Source organism: Apiospora phragmitis (genome assembly GCF_038363925.1).
Source record: "Apiospora phragmitis strain CBS 135458 chromosome Unknown utg000006l:1.0-5683423.0:1.0-5690449.0, whole genome shotgun sequence".
Classification (NCBI taxonomy): Eukaryota; Fungi; Ascomycota; class Sordariomycetes; order Amphisphaeriales; family Apiosporaceae; genus Apiospora; species Apiospora phragmitis.
The window spans coordinates 667110-683560 of record NW_027117404.1 but is presented as its reverse complement, the minus strand read 5'-3'; the positions used below and the strand labels follow the sequence as shown (position 1 = coordinate 683560).

The window sequence follows — 16451 nt, the reverse complement described above, 5'->3', positions numbered from 1 at the left end:
ACGTTTGCAAGCATCGGCTCTGAAATAAGGAAATAGCATCCTACAATGTCTTCTCAGACGATCCCTGGACCGGCCAAAGCCTCACATCATGGGCAACTCTCGCCAAAACGAATATGTCTCCCTCCTGAGATCCATCAAATGATCTTCAACGCTATTGACAATGACAGTCCAAACGACCGTCCAAGAACTGCCCTGAGTGTCATGCTTGCGAACAAGAAGCTTCACGGAATATGGAAGTGATTCCTCTACGAGGATAACATCAACTATGGAAGATCTAGTGCTTTGGTCCATGCCGTACTCCACGGTTTTCTGCAGCCAATGCGTGATATCGTCGGGATAGGAACCACTGCAAAAGGCAAATCTGCCGACATGAACGTACAAATTGAACTGTCGAAAGAGAAAGAATGGTGGAAAATCCCCATACCTACTCACAATGGCTATTATCTGAGCTTCACACCACTTCATGCGGCCGTGGCACTCAGTGATGAGGAAACTGTCCGCTTTCTTCTCCAGAACGGAGCAGACGCCAATAGGATTGGATACTCCGCCGAGTACGAAGTGGACCCGGGGAAACGTTCGGGACAGGGTTTGTATATGGATGAATACAATTCATACACCTGGACCAGACTGAGCTTTGAGTCGGCTATCCATATGGCGACTTGCCAAGGCCATCTTCCCATTGTCCAACTCTTGGTCAACGCTAAAAGTACTCTCTTATGGGATCCTGAGCAAGCAGAAGGTTTCAGCGTGCTCCATACCACTGCGATATGTGGACATGCTCACTTGATCCGGTACTGCGTCACGACCGCTTTAATACCAGTTGATAGCAAGGCGCCGTACTTTGCCAAACGGTCTATGGGGAGATCGCCGATGATGCTGACTGCCGCACAATGTGCTGCACACACAAAAGCAGGCATCATAACACTGTGGCTCTTCAGAGAAACTAGGAGCCGACATGAGCTCTGTCGTTCTGTCACTCCTCCAGTTTCCTTCGAATATCAGCATGGCCTGTCAGCTCCTGACGCAAGCTTCATGGAAAGTCGATCTTGGAGCAAATGTTCAAGAATCAAACGGTGGCACATGCAGCCTTGCTGACGCAATCCTGGAGCTGTACCTAAGTCTGAATATCGAAGACGAAAATTTGTGCGGTTGGCGTTTGGTTCTTCGGACCGCCCTTGCTGGTGGTGCTAATATCAACTGCCTTCACCGTCAAACGTACTTGAGTTCTGAGAAACCTCTGTTGGAGATTTGTTTCATGTATACGGCTGGAGAGAAAGGGTTGATACTGATGGAACTGCTTCTAGAAAAGGGGGCACAGGTTCAAACGCGCCTCCCGCACGGTAACATCGAAGAACCTGGCAATTCTTTGCTGCTGTGGTATTTGAAAGACGGCAAAAATGGGCTCGATGCGGAAAGGAGAAATCGAGGACAAGTACCAACCCAAGCTTTACGAAAAAGAGCAGGCGACAAGATCAGTCTTGGCGACGACACAAGTAACGCGGCAGAGCGAAAGGTCAAAGCGCTTCTTGCAGCCGGCATCCGAGTGGATGGCGTCGATGATTTGGGTTGGACTAGCCTCGGAATTGCCTGCCTCCTCGTTACCTCATCTAAGCAACCTCTGGAGTTCATGAAGAAGCTGCTGGACGCCGGTGCTGATCCTAACCAACAAGCTGTCTCGGGCCTCAGCAATGGGATAACAAGAAGCCCCATGGCGGTGTGTTTCTCTAACAATTATTCCTACAGGGCTTGCAAGCTTCTCCAGATGTACGGAGGTACTTTGCACAAAGATGACGATCTAAAACTGATCGAGGGCCAAATCCAAAATCACATGCCTTCTGGTGGTCGAAATCGTGTGACGAAACTCTTCAAGAAGCTTGCCAGCCAGGTTGAGGGAAACTAGTAGAGGTTTAGAGAGTATCAAGGAAGTGAGATAGAGAGGTACATTGGTACCAGATACGAAATATATCTCTCACCTCGGACCCTTTGGTGTCTTCCTTTTGATGCGTGTCATGCTTCGCCTCTTCGTGAGTTTACTGGAAGTTTCGTACACAGCTTCTAATAAATGAACAAGTTTTAAAACGATTTAGGTAGTAACTAGAAGGTTGAAAAGAAATATTCCTATATTTATTTAATAGTCTAACTAGAAGCCATGCTTGCATTGTAAGATGCATATTAATATAGGTACCCTACATTTTCTAAGGCATGATTTTAACGTTATCTATTAAAAATCTCCCCGAAAAGGTCAGGTCTTTCGCCATCATACTTTCCACCCGCTATACCACCAATCACTTGATGCCCGCAAAACCAAACTACCACCCTGGCAGCCACATGATCGTCGTCAACAATACCAATTTTCTTCGGCTACTTCGTACAGTCATCTAGATGTAAGTTCTATACTCTTGGGGTGAAAATTCTGGACTCATTTCAAATTATGGTGTCTTTTCCATCGTGTTACGCAGCCAGATTTTGCTTCTACAGGCCAAAATAACAAGATGTCGACGGCTTCCAAGGATCTCACATCAGAATCGGCCAAGACCCGTCGTCAGGAGGTCTTGGATGCATCACTGGACCATTTCTCACGACTCGGCCATACTGAGACCAGTGTTCGACAAATCGCTCTCCCAAAGCTTACCGCCATGGCCGAGAAGCAGTTCCTTGATTGGTTGCTCGCCTTGGAGGAGAGCGATCCCCGCCGCGAAGCTGGTCTAGCTGGCTTCCTGTCAGAGGACTACGCAGCGTGGAGCGTGGACGCACATATCTGGGAGCACCTGCGAGACAACGATGGTGTCTGTGATACTTAGATCCGAGAGCAGTTCGTCCAGAAGTATCCCATGCCTCAGGAATACCAACACCCTTGGGCCACCTCGATCCCGAAGCAAACAGCAAATGTGGAGGATATCCATGTCGGAATGGTCAAGAACGGACAAGTGATCAACACGCTCTACAAGTGTATCGGGGCCAAGCAGGCAGAAACCAATCAACTAGTACGCATAGTCGAGGATCTATGGGACGATAAGGTGCGCTTCTTACCCGACGCCCTCCCTTGGGACTCCGTGGGTAACAAGAAGGAATTTGACCGCTGGAGCGATGGCATCGATGGCGATGACAAGTACCTGGTTCTCTTGGGAAAGAGAGGGCGATAAAATTATATATGTCTTACAAAGTGGGGCGAGTTCCTCTTTCATCTGTACAAGATCCCGAAATGATTGGCGAATTGATAGGAAGAGCGAACAATCCCACGCTGCCACAGTTGGCTACAGGAAAACGTAGCTCCAGTCGTGGACTGAGGCGGCTAGGCCATAGACGAGCCAATTTGATCGGAGGCAGCTGAAGAAATGTATCAGATGCTCAATATGTTCTTTTCACCATGTCCTAGAGGGCGAATGAAAACTGTCGTAAGCCTACCTGTTCCAACTGATTGCCGGGTGCTGTAACCTACGCGCGTAGTTACTGAATGCAGCGGTTTACCACTCTGGACTCACACCATATCGTACTCTCTAGATCATTCATAGAAACAAAGGAGAAGTGGGATTCTGTACTATTTAAGCCCAATCATGCTCGTGTTCTCTTTCTGGAGAGGCTTGTCGTCAATTTAGGATGCAGTAACTCAGAGCCTATCCAGCGGTCGACGGGGGTCAAGGGTCAAATCTGACCAATTGCACAGCGAACTGACTAGGCAGCCCCACCGTAGCGGTTTGATTGCCAATAGTCTGCCCTACTTCGAAGTTCGAACAGTCGCACAGGGTTCTCTCTTGGGCACTTGAGTGATAAGAACGAAGAGGTGTTCTGCAGGAGGAAAGTCCGATATCTTGTTTTGTGATTGACGGGGAGCTAAGGGACTACTAGCTATTACACATGCCTTACCGGAGACGGCAGAGAAGGCTCTGATTCATTCATGATAGCAAATATACTCATGGGCTATAATAACTAGCTCGGGGTACGCGATGGCATTTTCCACGCCGAGGCGCAAATTCGCAACTCGTCCGTTCACTACGCGTCGGCGCTACCAGAGGCTGACGACAGCACTGGCAGCAGCGACCTAGTAGATCTGGTTCCGCGACCGACACCGCCAACGGAGGAGCCGACTGTCGTACTGCGCGAGGTCAAGCCAAAGCCTCCGTCGATGTGGGGTAATTTTTGCGCCATGCAGGCTCATGGCATAGACTACGATGCTCTGTACATGATGTGTCCATTAGGAGAGTGGGAGCGGTTCCGGAAACTTGTGCGGCCATTCCCACTCGCGGGCGTTGTGTCACCAGAGTGGGTGAACTGCGTGTTCGTGAATGTTCGAACAGGCTGTGACCACCCGTACGACAACCTTTCGGTCGTGTTGGAGCAGAAGCGTCCTGATCTAATGAGGTATGTCTACTTTGAGAAGACCAGAAGATGGCAGGGGTGATAGGCTCTGGGAAGATAGAATCGCGACGTTTGTGGTGGTCTTGAGGAAGTCTAGAAGAAGGGTGTTGGAGATTGGGGATCAGGTACGTGAGGCTTTCAACATCCAAACAGCAGAGGAACCACGTTGAAAGTAATAAAGATGGATATAATGACGAGACTGCCAGCACTGAGTTTGGATCATGAGGTAAAGGATACATCATGTAATCAATTACATAAGTTATATCTACACTGGATACTTTTCGTAGCTATTGCTGTGACCCTGCTGTGACCCTATTGCTGATGCTCATCGAGCCTTACTCTCTGTTATTCTGAGATTCAAAGGCAGTTATTTACGACTTCTGCAAGACACGCCGCTTCACAGGGTTTATCCAAGCACCATCACTTTAACGTCACATTTGGCCTTGTTATTTGCTTCAGCTACTCCAGGCCTCCCATGGTCTGGAACGTCGTTTGGCTTACCTCCTCTCTTGTCTGAAGAACAGAATCGATTGGACACAGTCTGCTGTCTTCTCATATGTGCATTGCTTGCTTAAACACACTGCTGCTCTTGACAACGAACATAAGAACAATCACTCTCACAAGCGGCACACGATTGCATCACACACAATCCATCATCAAAGCTCTCCTCCTTCGCACCTCTCTTCATCATTAATCATAAAGATCGCCGTCTTCCTTTGCACCTCTGTTATCATAAAGATCGCCGTCCTGCTTCGCACATCTCTTCATTATAAAGGTCACCCGAGCTGGTCTTCATCGCAATAAACGCACCCGTTGGTGTGAATTCGGCCACAGAACCACACTGCCCGCCTTGAGTCACCTTAGCTCACCATCGCCGTTGAGAAAAATGTCCCTCAATATGCCTGTCCAGCATGGCAGCGCTATTTTCGGATGCGACCAAGCCCGTCGCAGCGAGGTCGTGCGACAGATCCAGGGCCGCCTCCTCGAGAAAGGATTCGAGCCCAACCACATCAACGAGAGGATCGCCGAGCTCTTCGCTCACTGCTACAGCAACCTGGCGCAGACTTTCGTGGCCACCGATGAAAGCGACGCGCTCCGGAAGCGGACGATCGAAGACGGATGCATATCCGCCGACTTCGTCTCCTGGAGCGTCGAGATGATGGCCTGGGCCGCCGCCTTTTCCGAAAAGGACGACGGACAAGAAGAGTTCCGGCTGCGCAAGTTGGGGTTTCGGATGAAGTTCCCATCGCCCAACTCAAACGAAGCCCCATGGGACGAGAGCTTTCCCATAGCCGTCCAAGCTCGCTTGATAGACGAAGGCTTTAGAAAGGCCCAAGCTCGTAGGTTCTCCCATTCCTGTCACGCTGTGAGAACATGCTAACAACGCACTAGAAACACAAGGAGCTACGGGTACTATCCCGTCGACATGTCCTGCTCCAGTCGCCAAAGAGAATGGGAATCATACCAATAGTGGCCAAGTTCATCCTCTCATTCGAGCAACTCCTCTCATCCAACCTGCTTTCCCCATCCAACCTGCTCCTCTCCTCCAACTTTCTCCTCTCATTCAAGAAGCGACCCCGGCACCCTCAGTACGAACGGTCCTGGCACCCTCAGTCCGAATGATCCCGGCACCTTCGATCCAAGCGACCCCGGCACCTCCAGTCCAAGCGCCAACGCAAGCTCCGGGGCCAGCAATCGAATTGCGCCCGTGCAAGAAACGGAAGGTTGTGGCGGAGAAGAATGTACAGACAGTTGTCACCGCCAAGACGGCCGAACCCGCAAACAAGAAGCAACGACTCACCAAAGAGGAGTTCGAAGCCGAGGTCAAGGCAGTAGAGTTCGTCCTTGCCGTCTCCGCAAAACTGGGCGACCTGATCAAGTTGTCCAGCACCCACGGCAAGTCATGGAGAGAGATTCGCGCATGGACGTCGTCCATCGACACCATAATCGAAGGGGAAAGAGCCAAGCTGCTCAACACCAGTCAGCGTAGGAATGAAGAAGCTGCAAGGGAGCAGGGAACAAGCTTCGAGACGCCCATTACCTTGTCGTGAATACCCAGGCGAAAGCCATGGGAGCCCGGTTCATTCACGGGTGATGTATTGATGGAGCCGCTTCTGATGCAACCTACTGTTCAACAGTCAGCGCTATGGTCCCGTCTGTCTGTCTTAAGGTGGAGCATGCTGCAGTCCTATACATTAGGTTGTAATCGTTATAATATGTAGATCATATTATACATGAGACATTATGTATGTGCAACAAATCAATCAGGTTGATAGGACTACCGTGGCTCGTTGGCGGCAGCCAAATAAAGACTGCTCATGTGAGGGATCTCTCGCACACAAGAACCCAAAGATTAATCAATGAAAACAATTCCAGCTAGGTATTCTGTCTGTCCTGCTTGTGTGTCTGCATTACCTCTGTGGCGGGCCAAAGTCTGCTCATCCCAGCCACATATATCTATTTCTCTACTGGCCTAGCAGCTCCGACGCGATCTTATCCTTGTCTGCCTGGGTCAGGTCCTGCTTGTTCGCCTTGTCCGCCATGCTCTGGTCGAACCTCCAGAGTCCTCCGGTCTTGTCCGAGTCGCCATTGGCGGTGAGACCGACGTTCTTGGCAAGGCTTTGCAGAGCGGCATCAGGACCCTCCACGGCCTTGAAGTAGCGCCTCTCCCAGTCGCGGCCTTCCGTCTGCTCCTTCTTGCGCATGTTTCGCTGCGCGTTCTCGATCTTGGACTTCTCCTTTCCGACGAAATCCATGTCTCCGCGCTGGATGCCTTCCGCAACCTTGGACCAGGCGCGGCGAGACTCGAGGGGATGTTGTTGCTCGATGGGGGCGACGGACAGCTTGGTCAAGGGATTGGAAGTAGGGTCCCATGACTCGATCAAGTTGCTGCTCGAATTGTGCTTGGCAGCACCGGTGTGGATCTCGAAAGCCTTGGTCCATTGGCCCGAAATGTTGTAAAGCGCCTCCTTCTCCTTGCCAGTAGGGTGAAGGACTGCGGTAAACGAGTTCTTCTTCCCGCTAAGCCAGCCCTTGCCGCTGTAGTCGACCTTGGCAGTGTAACCAGTTGATGAGGTGATGTATGACGCGCCATCCAGCTCAATGAATGGCGATCCAAACAGGAGCCCTTCAACATGGAGGGAGGGCAAGGTGATTATGTAGGTGTCTTTTTGTGCGGGGTTGCTCGGGTCGGGAACAGTCAGGACGGCGTGGCCGATCTGCTTGATGTTGATCGTCTTGGAGAAGGAGGCCTTCTGGGCATTGTAGCCCTCGAGATGAACGTTGGACTCTTTGTTGGTGATGCTGTACGCGGTCGCGGGAGGGTGGTGACTGCGCCTAGATTAGTCATCGCTGCTGACGGGAAGAGGGGTAGGAGAGGACGTACTTGACCTGCTCGCTGATCAGCTCGGTGGTGCCGGCGGCATCCTCCCACTTGCCGAGGAACAGCTCTCCCAAGAACGGGTTCAGCGGCTTCTTCTCGTTGCCATATTGCTCGCTCCGGCTGGCGTACTGCTGCTTCAGCGTCGTCAAGAACCACTTAAGCACGAGGAGCGCTCTTTTGGCGGGGTCCTTCTCCTTGGCCGGGGCAGCGAAAACAGTCGGGTGTTCACACCAGTAGGAGCTGAACTCGGTAAGACTCGTAGACGAGAGGATGAAGGGCGGTGCGGTTAAGGACGAGAGGTCTCCGTTGAAGGAAGCGATAGACTACAGGTAGACCCAGAAATTAATAAAGGCAACTCTACACAAGTTGACCCAGTACACAGCGCCCGTCATACGACCGTAGTCGGCACATAGATGCCGTTGCTCGCATCATGTCGGTGAGCTGCAGACATACCTTGATGAACGAGGTCCAGCTGGCGCCGCTGGCCTGGGGATTCTGAACCGGGGTCTCGCTATCCGCCATGTTTCGTTCAAGGGCCTTTAGGTAACTTAGGAAGTGTTTGCGACGACAAGTGTCTATTCGACGAGGTGTATTATTGTATGGTAGTAGAGGAGGAGCGTTGCAAGATCTCCACTAAAGTAGTGGGCTGGGGGATTGAGCCGTTGATATCGATATCGAGTTCGGTTGATAGCTGAGCTGCACAGGGATACGTCGTCTCTACGAAATAGTTGGAGAAAGGAACTGGAGGTTCCACAGTGGAAAATGGAAGGGGTCCAAATATTCGAAGGGGTTTTAGGGCCGGGATCTGGAGAAGGGCAATCAAACAAACTTGAGGCGAGGACCCTGACGACTTGGGCAGAAAACAAGAATAATAAGTAAGAGCCTACATATGCACCCCCTATCTCGACGACTTACTGCCCGATCGAGACGGTCGCGGCGCGTGGCGCAGAGATCAGATGAGGAATCTGACGTATTATCTCATGACGTAAAGATCTAGCTTAGCTGCTGCACACGACGGCGGGGCAGGCATCCTCTAACCTACCTTCACCAGCCACAATTCTAGCTAACACAGCCCGATGTGGCTGAGACGGTGGAACGGGACCGTCGGGACTCGGTGTGGACTTCACAGGGGTTTTTAGGTTGTATGTTAGCGCTCGCCTCACTGGAGGGCTAGCTCAGGGGCACCTTCAATCCCAATCTCATCAATCACACTACGGATGATAGATGATGCGACACCAGAGCATATTCGTACCATATCCACGCCCGAGATGAACGAAAACGCCGTGTTGCAAGGTGCTCCTCCGATGTTCTACACATGGCGCATTTCGGTAGATCGGGTTCGGTATTTACGAGGTTGCACAGACCGCACAAAGGGACCAGGATTTGCAGAACCACGGATGATGACACGCATGTCGTGATGGACACTCTCTTGAAATTATGTAGCCGCAGCTGACCACTTGGGACTCGTCTACGGAGTACCAATTCATTCTCCCTTCCTTTTCACGTTGACCAAGAGATCATTCGAGTTGGTATGCAGAATGCAACCCTATTGAGACTCTTTTGAGACAACGTTAGACACCGGCGATGTAAGGCATCTGGACCGAAGACTTACCAGCTGTGTTACGACTCGTCACGGGTAAGTTTCCAGATGATCAGTGTCTTATCACGCGAGGTAGACAGGTTCACGTAAAGCCTATGGCCAAGAGGCGTGGTCGGCTACGACTACTTCTGGGGTGCAGCAGTAGCAGCCGATGCCGAGGGCGATTCCGACTTCTGCTGCTGTTGCTTCTCCTTCTCCCGTGCGGTTCGCTCTAGCATTATACCCTCATACTTGTCCCAGACGCCGCTGGGCTTCTCGACCTTGTAGTCGACGCGCATGGGGGGCATCGGGCCCAGGATCTCGGCGAGCATGGCCATCGTAACGCCGGGTTGGACGCGGGCCTCGGCGAAGCGGAAGAGAACCTGGTCGACGAGCCAGTTGAAGCGGTTCTCGGGGATCTTGCCATGGTGGTGCAGCTCCCACAGGAAGCGGCACACGTGGTGCTCGGCCGTGACGATCATCTTGATTTTTCCCTCCCATCCCGGGACATTGGCGCAGTGTCGCACCATCTCCTCGCGACGACGGCGCGCCTTGGTCGACGAGATGGGTAGCGGGTTATCCCATTTGTCGAGATAGGTGGTGAGATCCATGTTGGAAGGTTGTTAGGCCGTCGTGGCAGGCCAATATGGCACGTAGTTTGGTTGTTTGGGTGACGAAGAGAGGAGGCGAATGTTTTTTTGTTTGTTTTTTTGGCGGCCGTGGCAGTTGTGTGTTATCATGTGTTGGAATTGCATCAGCAGTATTAGAATTAAGAATTCCAACTTCTGATCAGAGCTTCCAAGCTATGAGTAGAGTTGATTCTTGAGGCCCTCCAAACTTCCTGACTTGTATGACACGAAGCAATCACCCATGAATAAGTAGTATTGTATGTCCTCGTTCTCGCTTTCCAAATCCTACATGGTTGAGTGTAGTGAGGGCCAAGAACAAGAGCCAAACACGACTCTTTCTTCTTCCCCCTTGACTTTCCATTCGATGTCAGGTCAGCCCATCAGAAACGAAAACTCACAACGAGCAGTTTGGCAGCCAGGTAATCCCCTACATATACATGTAGGTTTACTTTATATCATATACGCTATCTCATTGTCAACTATCCCATCGCCACCCAGCTGTTCGATTTGACAGACAGCTATTCCATATAGCCTGCCAAGCTGTTGGTGGTTCTCGTGTTGCCGCCTATCTCGTCCTTTATTATCCCAACTGTAGCCTGACGCCGAAATAAAGCCAAGTGAATAGGCTTCTTGGACTGACTCTACTAGTACTATAAGTCCCTAAGAAGCTTTGTAATCCAATTTGTTGTCTAAGTGGTCTCTTGGCTAGACCCCTTTTCTATGGAGCATTTCCTCCGAGCACCAATGGCAGTCGCTTTTGCATAGCCTCGCTGCGAAACCAATCGAATGGGCTTGCTGAGTCCTGTAGGCATGATTTATGCCACCATACCCGGGAGGTTTCCATCTGTTTCTCAACATTCAGAAAATCCACCACACCCGTCACCCCGAGACCTGCACTGGACGCAAGCTGAAGAACCAAACATCGTCAATTTCGTTCTGCCATGACAGACCCGCTCTCTTTAGCGGCTTCTGTCGCTGGCCTTGTATCGCTCGGTCTTCAAGTCACAGGCGGCATTACCAAGTATCTTGATGCCGTGAAGTGCCGAGACGAGGAGCTAACGTACATCACCCCATAATTAACCCCCCTTGTAATTGACCCCCCTAAAAAATTAATACTATAAATTGGCCACTAACTTTAGATAATAACTATTCCTTTAATTTTAGACGATAACATAATCGCTTTTAGTAATAAATATAATAGATCTTTTAAAATTTAATTCTTTAATTTTAACTTACTTTAGTTTTTCTTTTATATATTATATACTTTTTATTAATATAAATTTCGAATTCGAATTAATTTATACCCTTTACTTTTTTTATAGCCTTATAAGCTTTAACTTATCTTTTAAAGGCTATAATTATAATTCTATATTAATTAATAAATAATACTCGGCGAATCGAGATCGAGCCCGACGCACCGAACTTAAATAAACCGACGACTTTAAACCTCGAACTACTTACGTATAAAGAAGTATCTTAAAATATCGAGATTTCGTTAATAGTTTAAAAAAAGAATATTAACTTTACTTTTTAAAAACTCGAACCTTTAAACGTATTTTTTAAAAAGATAATACCCGAACTATTTATAATATACTTTATACGATACTTTTTGAAATATTATATATTAAAAATAAAGGGGACCTCTTTTTAAAAGTCTTTTATTATAAAGTTCGACGAATAAACCGAGTACTAGTTCGGTTAAATTAATTATACGTTTTAAAAAAAGTTCTTTAATTACTTTAAAAAATATAGAATCGATATACCAACGAACGGATCCTTTAAGGCCAAGCTCGTAAGCCTAGTACGACCGGCCGCTCTTAAATACTAATAGGACCGACCGGCAGAACCGACTTCGGAAACCCGAAAAGGGGATGTTCCACACTCTTCTCGAGAATAGATAGTCGAACAACCGCCGCCTAAGCGAGAGACACCTAATCTCTATACGGAGCAATCGTTCGCGACACTACGGGATACTCCAGGCCCGACGTCCCACCCTAGATTGCCAAGTACCTAAGCGTCGCAAAATATCGTCCTTTTTCTTTCCCCGACTACGATACCGCTAGACTAGACTATACGATTATTTAATTTAATATACGTTACGGAGTACGATATCTTTCTAAGCCGAGCTATTTATAACGGTAAAATCGATTAGAATAAGGTCGTTACTTTTTCGAAGGTATAAAAAAAAAAGAACTATACCGGCAAGCCGTATAACATCTTTTATAATAAAGTACGGATATTTATCGGAATATACCGACGACTAGATATATTAAAAGATTAATATTATATAGTTTTTTTTAAATATTTTTTCCGGCCGTGCGGAAGTATTTTATTTTAATTATATCGGACTTAAAAAGAAATAAAACGAAATATATTATTTAATAAATTCGTATTTTAATATAATAATAAAGTATATATAATATTTTACGGATTAAATAATAACTTTTTTTATATAAATAAAAAATAAAAACGCCGAGAAATAACTTATTAAGGTTTTAGAAATCCTATTAAATAAGTTCTAGCTCGTATAACGAGCCCTTAAAAAGGGATTTAAAAAAAAGATCGCTTTTTATACCTCTATCGTAAAAACTTATCGAAAAGTTCCGGAACTTTTATTAACTTTTATTTATTAAAAATTAATATATAAAGTATTATTTTTAAACGTTCACGTATTATTAAATATAATAATAAATTAAATATTATTAAAATAATATTTAATAAAAAAATTATATCGATATTTAATTAAAAATACGTATTTAATTAATAAATAGTTTATAAATAATTATATATAAAAAAACCGACTAATTTTTAATAATAAATTACCGTATAATAATTAATTATTAAAATAAAAAAATAGTTAGTAACCCGTTAATACTTTTTAATTAAAATTATTATATAAAAACCGGCAATTTAAACAAAAAACCTGCCGAATTTATTATAAATAAAGCTATTAATTAATAAATTACTTAATTAAAAAGCGAACCCGTATAATAATTTAATACTTTTAAATATATAATAACGTTAAATAAGATCTCTTTATTTAAAAAAAATACGGGGATTTCGTTTAAAATTAAAAAGGGAAAAAGGAGGAGTTAAAAAACGATAAAGAAGAGTACAATTATTTCGATTTAAAAAACGCACGATAAATTATTATTTATTTAACGGACGTTATATTCTATTACCGGCTTATTAACGAGGATATTTATTTAATAAATATTTAATTAAATTAGAAATAACGAACGAAAAAAGATTAATAATCGATATTATATTACTCCGAGAATTATATAAAAAAAGGGAGATTTTAAAGATCTATTAAGTCGACGGCCGAAATAACTTTATAAACGCTTTTATTAAGAAATCTTTAAATAAAGCCCTCGAATAGCTAGTATTAATTAATAAGTTAACCGTATACGTAAAAGCGTATATCGAGAGACTAGATTCGTACGGCGAGTATAAAAAGAGGAGAGAAAAAGAGATATTTTTTTCTTTAACGAGGTATAACGTATCGCGATATATAATAACGCTTTTATTATTATTACTATTTTTATTATTATTACTATTTTTATTATTATTATTACTTTTAATTAATAACGGGGAAGTAATATATATTAATATATAATAATTCTCCCTATTACTATTATTACTAAGGGACTTATTATTTAATTAAATTAATATTAAAAAAGTATAATATTACTTATATAGCTTAAGTAGGTACTAAATACCGGATTAGCGTAACTTATCCGTACGAAACCTTTACGAAGGGAAGACTCGTTTTAAAAAAAAGAGCTGCCTAAGTTTATTATTAAAATAAAAACTGCTAATATTAGAATTATTAAATGAGCTCTCGTACGTACGGTAATTCCGGTTTTAATCGGGGTTTAATCGTTCTTATTTTATTATTTATATCTATCTTTAGTACGAGCTACGAGGGGTATCGTATGCCCCTCTTAATAAAACAGGAAAGGGGTTCGTACGCGTAGGTACGTAGCACCCCTTTTAAAGTAATATAAATAGCTTCAGTTCTAGCTGTTTTAATACTAGCAACTTTTTATTTTAATAATAAACTTAGCCAGCTCCCCTTATTAGGACGAGTCTTCCCGCCGTAAGGGTTTCGTACGGATAGGTTACGCTAATCCGGTATTCGGTACCTACTTAAGCCGTACAGGTGATACTATACCTTCCTGATATTATTTTTATCAAGTGGCAGGTCCCTTTAACTAATTATTCCAGTTATCTAATAATAGTAACGATATTAAGGAAAAATTATCGTGCGCTAACGCGTCTTCCTTCCCGTTATAAATTAGAAAGAATTGTTTAAAAGTAATAATAATAGCAAGTGCGCGCTTTCGTATACCGAATTACGTTACACCCTATTAAAAATCGTATCTCTTCTTTTCTTACTCGCCGTACGAGTCTAGCCGCTCGATATACGTTTCTATATATACGGTGAGGCTATTCGTCGAAACTATTTATTCGAGGGCTTTATTTAAGGATTTTTTAGTAAAAGCGTTAGAAGGTTATTTTGGCCGTCGACCCAGTAGATTTCCGAGATCTCCCTTTTTTTATACAATTCTCGAAGCGATATAATATCGATCATTAGTCTTTTTTCGTTCGTTATTCCTAGTTTAATTAAATATTTATCGAGTAAATATCCTCGCTAATAAGCTAGTAATAAAACGCGGCGTTTATTAAATAAATAATACTTTATTATACGTTTTCTAGATCGAAATAGTTATACTCTTTTTCGTTGTTTTTTAGCTCCTTTTTTTTCTTTTCTTAGTCTTAAACGAAATCCCCGTATTTTTTTTAGGTAAAGAAATCCTATTTAATATTATTACACGCTTAGAAGTATTAAATTATTATACGGGTTCGTTTTTCGGCTAAGTAGTTTATTAATTAATAGCTTTATTTATAATAAATTCGGCAGGTTCTTTATTTGAACTGCCGGTTTTTATACGATAATTTTAATTAAAAAGTATTAACGGGTTATTAACTACTTTTTTATTTTAATAATTAATTATTATATAGTAATTTATTATTATAAATTAGTCGGTTTTTTTTCGTATAATTATTTATAAACCGTTTATTAATTAAATACGTATTTTTAATAAGGTTTCGATATAATTCCTTCGTTAAGTATCGTTTTAAGATCTTTTAATCCGTTATTATATTTAATAATACGCGAAGGTTTAAAAATAACGCTTTATATATTAGTTTTTAATAAATAAGGGCTAATAAAAGTTTCGGAACTCCTTAATAAATTTTTACGACGAAAATATAAAGAACGATCTTTTTTTCGAATCCTTTTCCGAGGGCTCGTTATATAAACTAGAGCTTATTTAATAAGATTTTTAAAACTTTAATAAGTTATTTTTTAACGTTCTTATTTTTTATTTATATAAAAAAGGTTATCGTTTAATCCGTAAAATATTATACGTAATTTATTATTATATTAAAGTGCGAGTTTATAAGGTGGTATATCTCGTCTTATCTTTTTTCGAGTCCGATATAATTAAGATAGAATACCTCCGTACGACCGGAAAGAATATCTGGGAAAACTGTATAGTATTAGTTTTTTAATATATTTAGCCGTCGATATATTCTAATAAACATCCGTACTTTATTATAAAAGATGTCGTACGGCTTGCCGGTATAGTTCTTTTCTTTCCTTTATACCTTCGAGAAGGTGACGACCTTATTCTGATCGATTTTGCCGTTATAAATAGCTCGGCTTAGAAGGATATTGTATTCCGTAACGTACGCTAGACCAGATAATTGTACGGTCTAGTCCGGCGGTACCGGAGTTAGAGAAAGAAAAGGGACGATATCTTGCGACGTTTAAGTATTTAGGAATCTAGGATTAGACGTCGAGCTTAAAGTATTTAAAACTCCGGGATTAAACGTTAGTTTTAGAATACCCTGTAGTGTCGCGAACGATTACTCTGTATAAAAACCGGGTATTTCTCGTTTAGGCGGCGGTTTTTCGACTATTTATTTTTAGGAAGAGTATAGAATATCCTCTTTTCGGGTTTCCGAAGTCGGTTCTGCCGGTCGGTCTTATTAATATATAGGATCGGCCGGTAGTATTAAATTTATAAGCTTAGCTTTAAAAAATCCGTCCGTTAATATATCGATTCCGTATTTTTTAAAATAATTAAAAAGCTCTTTTTAAAATATACGATTAATTTAATAGAACTAGTATTCGGTTTATCCGTTAAACTTTATAATAAACGATTTTTTAAAAAAAGCTTCCTTTATTTTTAATATATAGTATTTTAAAAAGTATTATATAAGGTACGTCGTAAATAGTTCGGGTATTATCTCTTTAAAAAATACGTTTAGAGGTTCGAGTTTTTAAAAAATAAATTTAACGTTCCTTTTCTAAACTATTAATAAGATCCCGATATTTTAAGATACTTCTTCGTATATAAGTAGTTCGGGGTTTAAGGTTGTCGGTTTATCTAGGTTCGGTACGTCCGGGCTCGATCCCGATTCGCCGACCGCG

At 43.6% G+C, this 16451-nt stretch overlaps 5 protein-coding genes across 5 annotated transcripts; 2 read left to right on the top strand and 3 right to left on the bottom strand.

Annotated features, from left to right (window-relative positions):
- Window positions 1–45: 45 nt before the first annotated feature.
- On the top strand, window positions 46–1900 carry PG994_005496 (uncharacterized protein; the record flags this gene model as incomplete). Its single annotated transcript, XM_066856905.1, has 3 exons — window positions 46–236; window positions 279–739; window positions 939–1900. 3 exons carry the CDS (start codon window positions 46–48, stop codon window positions 1898–1900), a joined length of 1614 nt encoding a protein of 537 aa, XP_066716174.1.
- A 592-nt stretch (window positions 1901–2492) lies between these two features.
- PG994_005495 (glutathione synthetase ATP-binding domain-like protein) lies at window positions 2493–4710 on the top strand (the record flags this gene model as incomplete). The annotated part of the gene is made up of 4 exons (XM_066856904.1): window positions 2493–2786; window positions 2841–3116; window positions 3932–4359; window positions 4644–4710. 4 exons carry the CDS (start codon window positions 2493–2495, stop codon window positions 4708–4710), a joined length of 1065 nt encoding a protein of 354 aa, XP_066716173.1.
- A 511-nt stretch (window positions 4711–5221) lies between these two features.
- PG994_005494 (uncharacterized protein) lies at window positions 5222–5710 on the bottom strand (the record flags this gene model as incomplete). Its single annotated transcript, XM_066856903.1, has 2 exons — window positions 5222–5569; window positions 5618–5710. 2 exons carry the CDS (start codon window positions 5708–5710, stop codon window positions 5222–5224), a joined length of 441 nt encoding a protein of 146 aa, XP_066716172.1.
- A 1111-nt stretch (window positions 5711–6821) lies between these two features.
- On the bottom strand, window positions 6822–8260 carry PG994_005493 (uncharacterized protein; the record flags this gene model as incomplete). Its single annotated transcript, XM_066856902.1, has 3 exons — window positions 6822–7686; window positions 7742–8061; window positions 8192–8260. 3 exons carry the CDS (start codon window positions 8258–8260, stop codon window positions 6822–6824), a joined length of 1254 nt encoding a protein of 417 aa, XP_066716171.1.
- Window positions 8261–9460: 1200 nt separating this feature from the next.
- On the bottom strand, window positions 9461–9928 carry PG994_005492 (uncharacterized protein; the record flags this gene model as incomplete). Its single annotated transcript, XM_066856901.1, has 1 exon — window positions 9461–9928. One exon carries the CDS (start codon window positions 9926–9928, stop codon window positions 9461–9463), a length of 468 nt encoding a protein of 155 aa, XP_066716170.1.
- Between the last annotated feature and the right edge of the window lie 6523 nt (window positions 9929–16451).